Source organism: Dermacentor albipictus, chromosome 8, assembly GCF_038994185.2.
Source record: "Dermacentor albipictus isolate Rhodes 1998 colony chromosome 8, USDA_Dalb.pri_finalv2, whole genome shotgun sequence".
In the NCBI taxonomy this organism is placed as follows: domain Eukaryota; kingdom Metazoa; phylum Arthropoda; class Arachnida; order Ixodida; family Ixodidae; genus Dermacentor; species Dermacentor albipictus.
In genome coordinates, this window is record NC_091828.1 from 32,571,882 (window position 1) to 32,584,384 (window position 12,503).

At 41.6% G+C, this 12,503-nt stretch overlaps 1 protein-coding gene across 2 annotated transcripts in view; it reads left to right on the forward strand.

Moving 5' to 3' along the window:
- The window catches only part of LOC139046680 (F-box only protein 6-like), a 42,001-nt gene that overhangs the window by 10,240 nt on the left and 19,258 nt on the right, over positions 1–12,503 (forward strand). For both annotated transcript variants that reach the window (XM_070522784.1, XM_070522783.1), the window contains exons 2-4: positions 2,358–2,447; positions 7,166–7,292; positions 9,847–9,982. In XM_070522784.1, the coding sequence (XP_070378885.1) occupies positions 2,358–2,447; positions 7,166–7,292; positions 9,847–9,982 (353 nt within the window). The remainder of the gene's footprint in view (positions 1–2,357; positions 2,448–7,165; positions 7,293–9,846; positions 9,983–12,503) is intronic.

Below are 12,503 nucleotides of genomic sequence, written 5' to 3' on the forward strand. Positions count from 1 at the left end.
ACACGAATGTCGAGCAGTTTGTTTCTCCCACAATATGTATGCTTACATGTTGTAATTTTGTGTTAGAAAAGGAGTTAAAAGAACGGTATAAATTGCAAGGATAAATAACCAGTTATAGAGAGTAAAACTGGAAATCAAATGAGGACACAAGCATGCAGTGCAGTTAAGGAGTGTCACAACATCCCATTCCTAATTTCATCATGCTGTCTCATTCCTCCAAAAGGTACAGGATGGAGCAAAATCACTTTTCATGTAGAACAGTTGTTTATTAGACTTGAAAGCACAGTAGCAGAGAAGACTTCGTAATTGCATCTTTTCGAATGTGTTTTTCATCAGCACATCCGCTAGTTAGTGACTCACTTTTTGCAGTCAGAAAAGGTGACTTGTCCACAATAAAGCAGCCACTAATTACACACACTCGTGCAAACATACCCACACACACACACACATCTTTCTTTTTGAGGACTTCCTCAGTGGTGACCATAGCTTACGGTGTCATGTTGATGTGTTGTTTTAGGTGCTGTGCGGCAGGGAATTCTCCTTTGCCCAAGAGAGATTCTGGTGAAGTCAGAAAAGATTGTGCTGTAAACTAATCTTTTGCAAGTGTAAGAGTATTGATTGTCGAAAAGTATGGCTGTTAAAATTGACCACTGCTGGCAACTTTAAAAGAGCTAACTGCCATTTCTAACACTTAGTGTGTGGAAGAACACCTGTATGTTGAGAAAGGGGGAAAGGTTTAAGGGGTCTAACGTGGTACACTAACACAGGTACTATGCACAAGACACAGTAGTGACTGGTTACTGATTAATCTTGACCACCTAGGTTCTTTAATAAGGCACTGAAAGCTTGGTACATGAATGTTTTTGCATTCTGCCTCTGTCAGTATGCTGGCAGGGAATGACGTGGTCATGCTCAGCAGCAGAATGCCGTAGCCACCACGGTGGTTTGGGAGTTGAAGAGAACTGCATCACTACAGTGTGCATAGTTGTATAGTACAATCTGTGCACACTTGCTTTGTAGTGTCTTTCCATGTGTACAGTAGACTGTAAGTCTATTGTATGGTGATATATAGGGTAGCAGGCAGTGTGCCATTAGAGTTCATAACTTTGAAGTGCTACCTTTGCAGCCGGAGCCTTTAGTCAAGCAAGCAGGTGCCTAAGAGTGCTCATTAGTTGTCCGAGCCCAACCTTCATGTCAAGTGGTGTATCGGAAGTCTAGCTACTCTGTTGTTGTTTGGGTTTGGGTTTGGCTTTAAGGCTGTTCATTTGTGGCAGTAAAAGTAGCCTTGTATTGATGTTCATCACCCTGCCAGAAAGAAAGACCATACTAGCTTCATGGAGCTCTTCATAATTGCATTGCTGTGATCTCCCACTAGGTGGGTGTAGGTGGACACTTAACAAGTCAGTAGCCAAGCCGACATCATCAAAAAATGTTCTACAGGTTTTTGGTGTCACTTATTCCAACTGTTGTCGCGTTACTCTTGCACAATCATGATGTCTGTTTGTAACAAACAGCCTTTGATAGTCTTTCCTCCATGGAAAAACGGCCACAGAAACACTTGAAATGCTTCCAACTACGTTAATGGAGGAGGCAATGAGCTGTACACAAGTTTTTGAGTAGTTTTGGTTGTTCTAAGATAAGAAATGTGTGGTAAAAACAATTGTCATTTTGGCTGACCTTTAACTAGTTGTACCTTACGAGATTGCCAGAAAGGTTCATTAAATAAACAAAAGTCATTGCTACACAACTGACAAAATTTCAGAAGCTGCTGGCATGAGTAGAAGCTCTTGTGAAAGGATCTTGGATTTTGAGTGCGGAAAACAAAGCAAAGCAAAACAAAGAAAACAGAGCAAACTTGTTTGATTTTGTGCCGGGCTTTGAAAAATCATATCGCAAATGACTCGAAAAAGATAGGCCGACATTTCCCACACACCCCTTTTATTGGACTGCACGTCGTGAGATTTATTTAACTTTGAAGAAGAAAATTAGTAAGAAAAGATTTCCCACTGTGCACAAAGTGAAGACACATTCCCTGGGACCACCCATCAGTATGAAGCTTGTGGAGCTCCAAAGATGCTTCAAACTGTGGGAGAAAAGGTTGGACAAGTACATTGAGTCCATTAGAGAATATTTTGAAGAGATCCAAGTCCTTTTGGTCCCAAATGAAAACATATTCTTTTCCTTTCTTTGGAGGCGGTCCAGAATTTTTCTGTTCCCGCCTCATATGCACTACTAAGAAAACAAGCCAGAGCACCCTTAGGCTCGCTCAAATTTGAACATTTCTATTCATTCTATTCATAAGATGCTACATTATTAGTGTTAGTCCTGACTGCCAGTCTTTCATTCTTTTTTGTAAGGTGCATTTGCCTCGTGGCGTATAATGGAAAACGGTGGTGATGGATGGAAATATGAAGAAACACCAAAAGGCGCTGATCCCTTGCCTTTAGGTAAGCCAAACGTACTTCATTAACATTGTTTTGCATGTTGCTGGTGAGCTTTACACCATACACTTTGCTCTATGCACCCCTTTTAATGTGTCCGCATTCTTAGGGTACTTCACACACTCTTCGGGAGCTATGCATCTGTCTATCTATGTTTGTATGTATCTAACTGCTTTCCCATCTCCCTTGGTCACTGGGTAATCAGTGGTCGAATGGCTTCTGTGCTGTGGTAACATTGTTAAAAGCCAACCGTTGGATCAACTTGGATCACTGAGTAGATGGTAATGTGTCCATACCTGCCGCTTCTCAACGAATGTCTATCGCATCGACATGGGTCACTGCAGACATGGGATTGGGTAGGTACTACTGTTCCCAGAAATTCTTTGACGGCAATTTGGAGTACTGGGTATGTGCCTCTTGGTTCGTGCTGTTCTAAAGTTAACCTTTTTGATGCTAACTTGGGTCACTGAGTGTGGGTCAGTAGGTGTGTACTACTCTTCAATGAACGTTTTTGACGCCAACTTGGATAACTAGGTATGTGCTACTGGAAATGTGCTGCTCTGCAATGACGAGAATGGTCCTTTATATTTCTCAGATGATGATTGGAATTGAAACCAGTTCACAAGGGTTCCTCAAGGACAGCTACCCTAAAGTAAAGTCCCCTCTGGGGACCTTTGATATTCAACTCAAAATTAAAAAAAAATGAGCAGGCTGTTCCACAAATGCACTGGGCATGTGCTGCTTTTGAACTACTAATGCCTTTGAGGCCAACGCTTTAGTGAGCTGTGCCATGGATGCACTGTGTATGTGCCACTCTCTAATGAACCTCTCGCCAATTTGGGTCACTGAGTATGTGCCACTGAGTGTGCGGCGAACGAGGGAACATGCAGACTTCTCGGCAGTGCCACTAGATGGTGCAGTGTGTCCAGAAAGAAGCGTGAGAGAGGAGCCCGGTTGCTTCATGACGCATTTCTCAGCATTCAGACGCACTGGCATGCCATGCATTTCGGAGGCCACACGTAGGCTTTGCAGTGGCAATGCTAGATGGCGCCGAGTGTTCCTAAGGATGTGCGAAAGGGGAGTCCCACCGCTGTACATGCTTCATAAATAACTCATTTCGACAGTGGCAATGCACGTTCGCTGCTAGCGCATTATCATCGACAGTCATTGTGACATGGGTTCTGCCGCATTATATTGTGATTTGTCAATCTTCATCAATCACTGAGTAACAGTGTAGAACATGGCACTAGTAAAGGTGGTGTTGCTTCAGGCTGCTGTGAAGGGTAGGCTTTATTGCAGTTGTAAAGCAGACGACATCATTGATTTTGGGTTTTGGCATTTAAGGAGTGGACATATCGGATGAGAGGAAGGGATTTAAAATGGGATTTGAAGCCTATTTGCCGGGATAAGAATTAAGCTAGAATACTGAGAACAGCTCACTGTGCATGTGAAGCTGTACAATGAGTGAGCGTATCGCCTCCTTGTGTGAATCTATTGCACAGAGTGAAGACATCGTTTTCTGAACACCAGGTCAAGATGTTGATCTGCTTTGTGTGCTTGTTGTCATAACAGACTAGTGCTAAGAGACGCTCAGTGAGCAATTATTCATGGGGATGGGTGTTTCCAAAACATGTAGTCATCTTTAAGCCTATCTGAGCCAATCCCGAAGGCTACTAACAGACCGGTAGAAATTAGTGATGATGCCAGCTACTGCACACATATCTTTTGTGTTGACATAGAGTGTGTCTTCTCTGTTGGATGCACTGGAAAGAACCTGCTCTTTACTGGTTTCAGCTTTATGACTTGAAAAAGAGGCTGTTGCATCTGTTCAGAGTATTATGATGAAAAAAAATATATACTATATTGCCAGTGTGCAGTTACAATTGAATCGTGTGACTGCACTCCATCGAATAATTCAGCATGCTGTAAAATAAACATGTAAAATATGAGCTCGGCAGCATGACTTGAAAATACGGGAGGTTTAGTCACTCAATGATAACGAAAATTATTTTTCATAGTCTCCTCTTGGTGGTTTAGTAGCCTATCAGCATGCTCTGAAAATGATGTTTGAGATAATATGGTGAGAATGGTAGCTGCGAGAAAATTCCTCAGTGTGGCTTTTAATGAGTGTCTCATGGCTGCAGTTTAGGGCCCTTATGTCGAAGCTATGCAAAAGCTCGATTTTTTGAACTATTCAATTTTTCGAAGAGTGCCTGTGCTTTTCTAGCTGTATATCTAGACATGGATATTTCACCGTGATTTTATTTAGGTACATGCAGTGTGAGAGCCCTTCACAGCATTTCTGTAGAAAACGGCAATTGAAGGCTAACTTGTAATTTGTCCCATTCATAAGCCACCGAAGAGATGACATCGTTGTGTAGTGTCACAGATTTCAGTGTTCTTATGAATATTTATCCTTTTCCTACCAGAGATACTAATGGAGCTTAAGCAATATGCGTATTTTCAAATGCCCTATTTACTGGTGTGAGGCCAGCATTCTTTATATCTTCTACAGCGTGCGGGCTTTACATGAGGCAGGGTTATGGCTGCTCGCTGAAATCTCGAACTGAACTCAGACTGTTGTGCAGAAGGATGCGACCACTGGTGCAACCAACTACGGACTATTTTATTCAGTCATCGTTGTTATTAGTGAGCTTGCCTCATCAGCACCTTCTCAAAGCTGGTCGTCCACTATGCCATTCATGCCTGTCAGATTCCTGTCACCTCAAAACTCTTTGAGGATGGTCATGAATAAAACTGCAGCAAAACATCCCCAAAAGTGTGATGCAGTGGGCTGAACAGTGTGCTGCAGCACACCCGATAACCTTCAAGTGCACTGGATCAATGCCGTGTGATCTGATGATGATGATAATGCCATTGCAGCAGCAGGACAGAACAGTAACTAGTTGACCAGTACTACAGTGTACTATAAGGGGGTAGTGTGCTCAGGGACAGCATGCACCCTGTGTTGCCGTGAGGCCGAAAGTGTGGAAAGGTCTGGCACTTGGATGCCAGCCGCCTATGCGACAGCAGCGCCGGTGTCAACATCCGTCACATAGGGTTTCCCATCGCTCATTCCTGCTGTTGTCAGTTGTGCTGGTTGTGCGCCGCTAGCTTGTGCATCCAACTTTGTGTTGCGATTTTTTTTGTTGTAGTTTGTGTAGTTCAAATGATGCATTCGTTTAAAATAGAGGCTTTCTTTTTCCTGGGGTGTTCCAGAGCGTATTATACACAGCTGTTGTCACCGCAATATAAAGATGTGAATGCAATATAAAGTATATGATTACTTTTAATTATCCACGTTTGAATCAACTCATGTAAGTGAAATTTATAATTATGGATTATTCAATTAATCTCAAATAAGTTAACTAATTGTTCAACTATCTGATGCACAAATTAAGTAATTAATTAATGAAAACTAAGTTTGCTCTTGGTTTGCATTACTCATATTGCCTAAGTAATGGGTAATTAGGTAAATAATCATATTGTTATTATTACTTTCGCTGGCTCTAGTAGAGTGTTGATTCTGGGAATTTGAGAAATTAAATAGCCAGTCTCTTTACAGAATGTCCATGTATTGTTTGAGTGGTATCTGCATATGAAGGAGTAGGTTTTCATTCATAAATTTTTTCATGTGCGTCATGTAATTGTAATAATCGCACGTGCATTTCGACACTTGTTGATTTTCTGCAGCCGAACGAAGTTTAAGCAACAATTGTGACTTCTATGGCTAACTGTTATACAACACTGTATTTCATTTATATAACGGGCTGGCAGGCTCTCCTTTTCAATATGTTTATCCTTTCTTAGACCCCCTCACACAATACTCCACCTTGAAGCATGCGAGGACTTTGAATAATAAGATTAAGCTACAAACATTCACAAGTGCAGCTGGTGCAACGAGCTGTCCTTGCAGAGTGTGTCAGGGGAAGCATGGCCACTTCCATACAGCCCATGCTGAAGTTGCATCACCTGGTAACATCTACAAAGGGAGCGTCAGCCATGGGCCCTTCCCGAACACACTAACCCCTTCTAGTACACTCTACTCGTACCATCTGGTAGTGGCTTGCAGAAATGAACCAGCATGTGATCATGCATGTAGTGCTTAACAAGGCGTTTATCCTCGATTTTCTGCACTGCTGAGTTGAAGTGTGCGCCTTACACAAGTAAATGTGCTGATCATCAGTACACAAACCTTAGCCAGTCATTGCCACTGGCACTATCTCCTGCATATCACTAAGCTGCTGTTGGAACTTGAAGGTTGCGGCACCATCACCTTTCTATATTACATTGTTTTCTGCCATACCAAGCCCCTTCACTCAGTACAGGTTAAATATTTGCGGTTTTTTTAGTGTAATACGCCAATACAGTAGTCAGTGGATGAAGTATGACTGGTTTATATCCTAATCACTTATCAGTTACACTCTGTGAATCTAGGCAGCACGGGGAAAAGTTCCACTTGTTTGCATGACTAGTCTGCTGCAGGCTACTTACATTGCGCAGAGTGCAAACACTAGATTGCATTCTACACTAGTTCACGTAGATTGCATTCTGCATTTTTTCGTAGAATTGTGTGACAGCAGTAGAACCGTGCTGCTTAGCAAGTTTCTTGACACAAACCATTTTTTCTGCAATTTCTATATTTTCACCATCACTTCTCTCTTCTCCCTTTCGCACAGCATGTTTTAAGCAAATTGAAGACAAATGTTTTATTTTCCAAACAGATAAACAGGGATGCTTTTCAACTTCTTATGGTGCCTGCACGAAGCAGCAAGTCATCAGCCTTGCAAGCGAGGGTGTCCTTCCTGAAATAATGGACAACTTCAAGCCACACATTGAAGTCTCAGAATGGTGTGTGACTGGCAACAAGCCATTTTATCCTTTCTCTGCGCACACCTGAAATGCAATGACGCTGGTTCTAGTTGTTAGCATTTAACCACTAACAACATCAGCTTGTTACTGTCATTTGATCTTAGCGCTTACCATGACAACATAGTCACTTTTGCACTACGTGGACAGGTCTTGATTTTGAAGCGGCTCTCAGCTCGTTTCTGTGATTGGATCTAATGAAACACGATGCATGCAGTGTTTTCCCCTGGGACTGCCTTGGACCTTAGTGATAAAATACAGCCTTTGTGTGGCACACCATGTGTGTCAGACCGATCACATTCGTCCTCCTTTCTTTGAATGCATAACACTACTGGGGAGAAATGTGAAACTGTAGCCATTCAACCTCTGCAAAAATAATATATCTGTATCTTTCTACGTTTTAGTATGGCTCACTTGAGAAAAAGCACTGGGACTTATATTACTGTTCGTTGTCATTCAGCTGCGTTGCATGCTAGCCACACCACATCTCTCTAGAGCAGTCCAGTGATTTAAGTTTGAAGGTAATTAATTCTGTCACATAAATAAGTATCTACTCCTTTGAGTGCTCGTGTCACTAGTTGCAAGTAACAATTACCATGGGTGAATTTATTTTGCATATTTTAAATCGCTTCCTTTATTTGTAAATTACGACAACAGATTAGTCTGAAGGGACACTAACGGAAAAGTAAGTGAAGCTGTACTAGTACCCAACAATGGTTATTGTGGTAGTGTAGAAGCAAAGGAGGCTTGAAGGCAGCGAATGTGCTAGAACAAAATAGGTGGCAAAACCACCTTTAAGTTCTTGCACCAGCTTGCAGTGACATCATGGATTTTGACGACTCTTGTTCAAACCTCGTTAATCTTGTAATAAATCAAGATGCACTGCATTGAATTGCAAAGCAGCCAGAGGCTGAATTTGGCAAGTTTTGAGAACTTTTACTAAACCACAACAGCCCTGATAAAAAAAAATCTCTCAAAACACTGCAGTGGCTGGAGTATCGACCTGATTTTTTTTTTCAATGGAAGTTTGCCATCTGGTTATCAACCCCTTATTGCAGAATTAACGAAAATAGAGTTTTAATGGAATATTTTATCAATCTAAACAGATTGAGTGTTTCTGCTTAATGTTAAAGGGCCCATCACCAGGTCTGGCCATTTCGAGCTGACAAGCGCTGAGCATACAGTGCACGATAATGATCGTGTCTGTAAAGTATTACATCGCTACACGCTGCAGAAAGTTGTGAAATTTCAAACCAAATGCCGTTTTCGTCTCCTTGTGGCTGCCACGCTTCAAGCAGGAGGATGGCGTACATGTGCTAGTGTGGCTACGTACACTTGTTTGCGCTGTGATGCCACTCATGGTGACATGTGACTTTGTGAGTTAGTCAAGGCAACATCAGTTCTTTGTGTAATGTGTCGCTCGAATAGACGAATTAAAGCTTAGAGAAATAATAAAATGCACAAACTGAATGTCTTCGTGTTTTTGTCTTGCTTCGCACCGCAGCAAGAGACACGTACTTCCGTTTTGCCTGCTTGTTCACATGTTGTGTAGTCACGCACGCAGGCAGTGAAACTATGTGATTTTCTACCATGTTCTAGCGTGGGATCATGCTCTGTGATCCGCTTGTGTCTGCCTCGGTATTCGTGCAGCACTGACTCACACAACTAATCAGGTGTCTTCATGCACAGTGCGTAAAAGTGTGCCCTGCGCGAAACGAGATAATCACAACAGCTCACACATGATGCTGTCATTGGAAGCGGCGCCATGCCGCAAAAAAGTGAGGAGGAAAAAAAATGAATGCAGAGCCCATGACGTCTGCATCATGCGATCCTTGAGGTTCGGTATGGGAGAAGGCAGGGAAGGAATTTCACTTGCGAAGGCTAGACGAGGCCAGTGGAGAGAGTTTCTCGCTTGGCAGTGTAGCTCGCCTCCTGAAATCATGGGTTCGTGGCACTCAAATATTTCTATCTCGGCTATTAATGAGCCGATTTGAAAATTTTTTCCAGCAGAATGCTCCTTAAAGGACATGTAACAACTTTCAGCATATAACCAAAGTTTGCTGTGTGGCCTGTTGAGGAGCCCTTTAAAATAAGAAACCTGGAGGTTATGCACCGCCAAAGGGGCAGAGTTTAGATAAGTCCATGTACTGTCTATTCCAGGCACTGACCGAATAAAACATTAAAAGCAAGACTTTTCGGCTTCCTTATGGAAGGCTTGTACATAATGTGGCTTCCGTATGACAAGGCTTCCATATGGAATCTGAAACGTCTTTCTTTGTCATGTTTCATCCCAACGAGATGAGCTTCTGTTGAACTCTTCATTACACTGTTCATTCCAGTGCTGGATGAAGTGTTGTACTGGCAGCACACACTGGCACCTGCCTTCTCGCACATTTACTATTAAAATCAGTGTTTGGACACATTATTCGTGAGTAATTAGGTCTCGTGACAGCATGCATTTGGCAAACATTTTATTGTTAAATATCTGTTGTTTAACATGCTTAATTAACTTTTTGTCTTTTGCATTCTTTTATAGGCATGCAGCTCGATTTGATTGTGGCTGTGTGTACACATTGACTGTCTCACTCCTCAATGAAGAAAGGAAAGTGCTGCATGAGTTCACTACTGGCCCTATTGTGACTGAACAGTGGCTTGGCCGTGAATGGAGTCAGGCAAGTGCTTGGCGTTCAGAAATGTCTCAAGAGCCTATTTCACAAAGAGGACCTCTTCTTGTGTGAAACAGCCTTCAATATCCCATAGATTGGGCTACAGTGCAAGTTTACCACCACTTTAAATTTATGGAACTCGTTCAGAACCTTTCATTGACTTTTTCAGTAATTACTTTGCAAGGGTGTCTGTCTGGCTTTCAACTAACACATCCATGGCCCCCATGTGCTGCCATGTATCCTGAGGCTTCAATATGTCAAGAGCAAATGACATGGAAAAACCCAGCCTGAATTTTTGGGTGCATACTTTACTCACATGAAGACATAAAATTTATGTCGCAGTTTACTGTTTATGTTCCTAAATAAGTATGAGTGAAATCAAGTGGCTGTCACTGCTCTACTATGTCTGAGTTATCTTTAAAGGGGCCCTAAAACGATTTTGACGATTTTGTACAGACATACTGAGTCCTTAAAGTAGGTCCTTCTGCTCATTAAGTGACACATTTAAGCTCTCCACATGAAGTGTGTCATTTATTATACTGTTTTAAAAATCTGCGTTGCTACCGATCACAGCAATGCTGCTCCCCTGAGTTTTCAGCCGCCCTATTCCAACTGACGTGTTTGACACAAGTGAGATCAGTTGGGCGAGGGATCTAATTGGCTACCCAGGTCACATCATCGATAGCTTTTCTAGCCTTATGGTGGACAAATTTGTTTAAATAAAAAAATAAGTAACAGAAAGAATGCGCAACGGCAGTTTATCACTACATACACTCAACCACTTCCGGCACACAATGAGTTCAAGTTTATTCATCAATGATGTCAGATTTACAAGAATTGTATGCAAAATGAGCACTACACAGGGAGTCCCAAAGTTACAAACTGTCAGGGGGACTCCCATACATGAAAAAATAAAAAAGACAATACAGATCAAACATTGGTTACGGTGGCATTAGAGACTAAATAAGAAACAGCGCGAAAAAAGAAGAACTCAAAACTGTTTAGTAAGGCAAAAAATTGCGCAGAAGACTTCTGTAGTGAACAAGCAATGCAAATGTAAAATACAATAAAAATATGAGTAATAAACGTGTAGTACAATAGCTAAGTCAATTATGATTACAATCACAAAGGCAGTGGTTAGGATGAAGAGAGTTGCTGCATAAAGTATTTCTTAACCTGATTCTTGAATATGTGCTCTGTGGGGGATGATTTTATGGTATGTGGAATAGAATTCCATAGTTTTATTTCCGCAAATGTGGTAGTGAACTTACCATAGTTTGTGCGCACTTTAGGCAAAAGACGATTATCGAGTTCAGAGAACCTAGTAGTGTTAGTATTTACAAAAGTTTCAGTAACAAAGCCATCTATGTGTGCAATATTACGGAATAACTTATAGATCACGATTGTTAACTTTAACTGAAAGAGCTGATGAAGAGGATGAATGTTTAAACTGCAATAAAGTGGCGTTGCATTCGATAGGAAATGGCTGAAAGTCATGAGGCGAATCGCCTGATTCTGCATGCGTTGAAGTTGGCTGAGGTGAGCGAGGTATGTGTTTCCCCAGGCTGATATGCAGTAAGATAAATGGCTGTGAATGTGTGCATGATAAAGGGATTGGATAATGTGGGGCTGAAAGTACGAGCGGGTTTTGATTATGGCGCGTATTCCAAACGATATCTTACGGACAAGTGACTGCGCATGAAGATTGAATTTCAGATGCCTGTCTAAAACTACGCCAAGAAACTTAGTGCTAACAGATATTGGTATTAAGTTGTTTTCAAGACGCACCGATATAGAGTTCGAAATTAGTGTCGGGGAGGAATGAAAAACCATAAAAACCGTTTTTAGAGGATTGATGCACAACATGTTCTTTTGACACCAGGAAGTTATGTTATGCAGATCAACGTTAACATTTTGCTGTAGCTCGTCGACATCGTTAGCACAAGTAAAAATAGTGGTGTCGTCTGCATATAATATACAGTCTGTAGTGGTTAGAACATTAGGTAGGTCGTTGATAAATAGCAGAAACAGCAGCGGGCCAAGGATCGAGCCCTGAGGAACGCCTTGATATATGTGCTTAGCAGATGAGAGTTTGCCGTCAATCTGAACAACTTGAGTACGATTAGTTAGGTAGCTAGAAATAAGCTGAAGTGCTAAGCCAGTTATGCCGTAAGATTCAAGTTTATGTATTAGAATTTTGTGATTAATGGTGTCAAAGGCTTTTGTTAAATCTATGAATACACTTCCAACCAGCAGGCCTTGGTCGATTGCCTTCTTGACTTTGTCGGTAAAGGTTAGAAGCGCAAGCTCAGTTGAGCAACCCTGCCGAAAGCCATACTGTTTAGGTGATAGTAGATTAAATTTTGCTAGGTAGGATGATAAACGTGTATGAACTAGTCGTTCAATGATTTTACTGAAAAATGAAAGAATACAAATAGGCCTGTAGTTATTCAGAAGTTCACGATTGCCTTTTTTGTGAACAGGTGTTATTTTACCAACTTTCAGAGAACTGGGAAATATGCCTGCT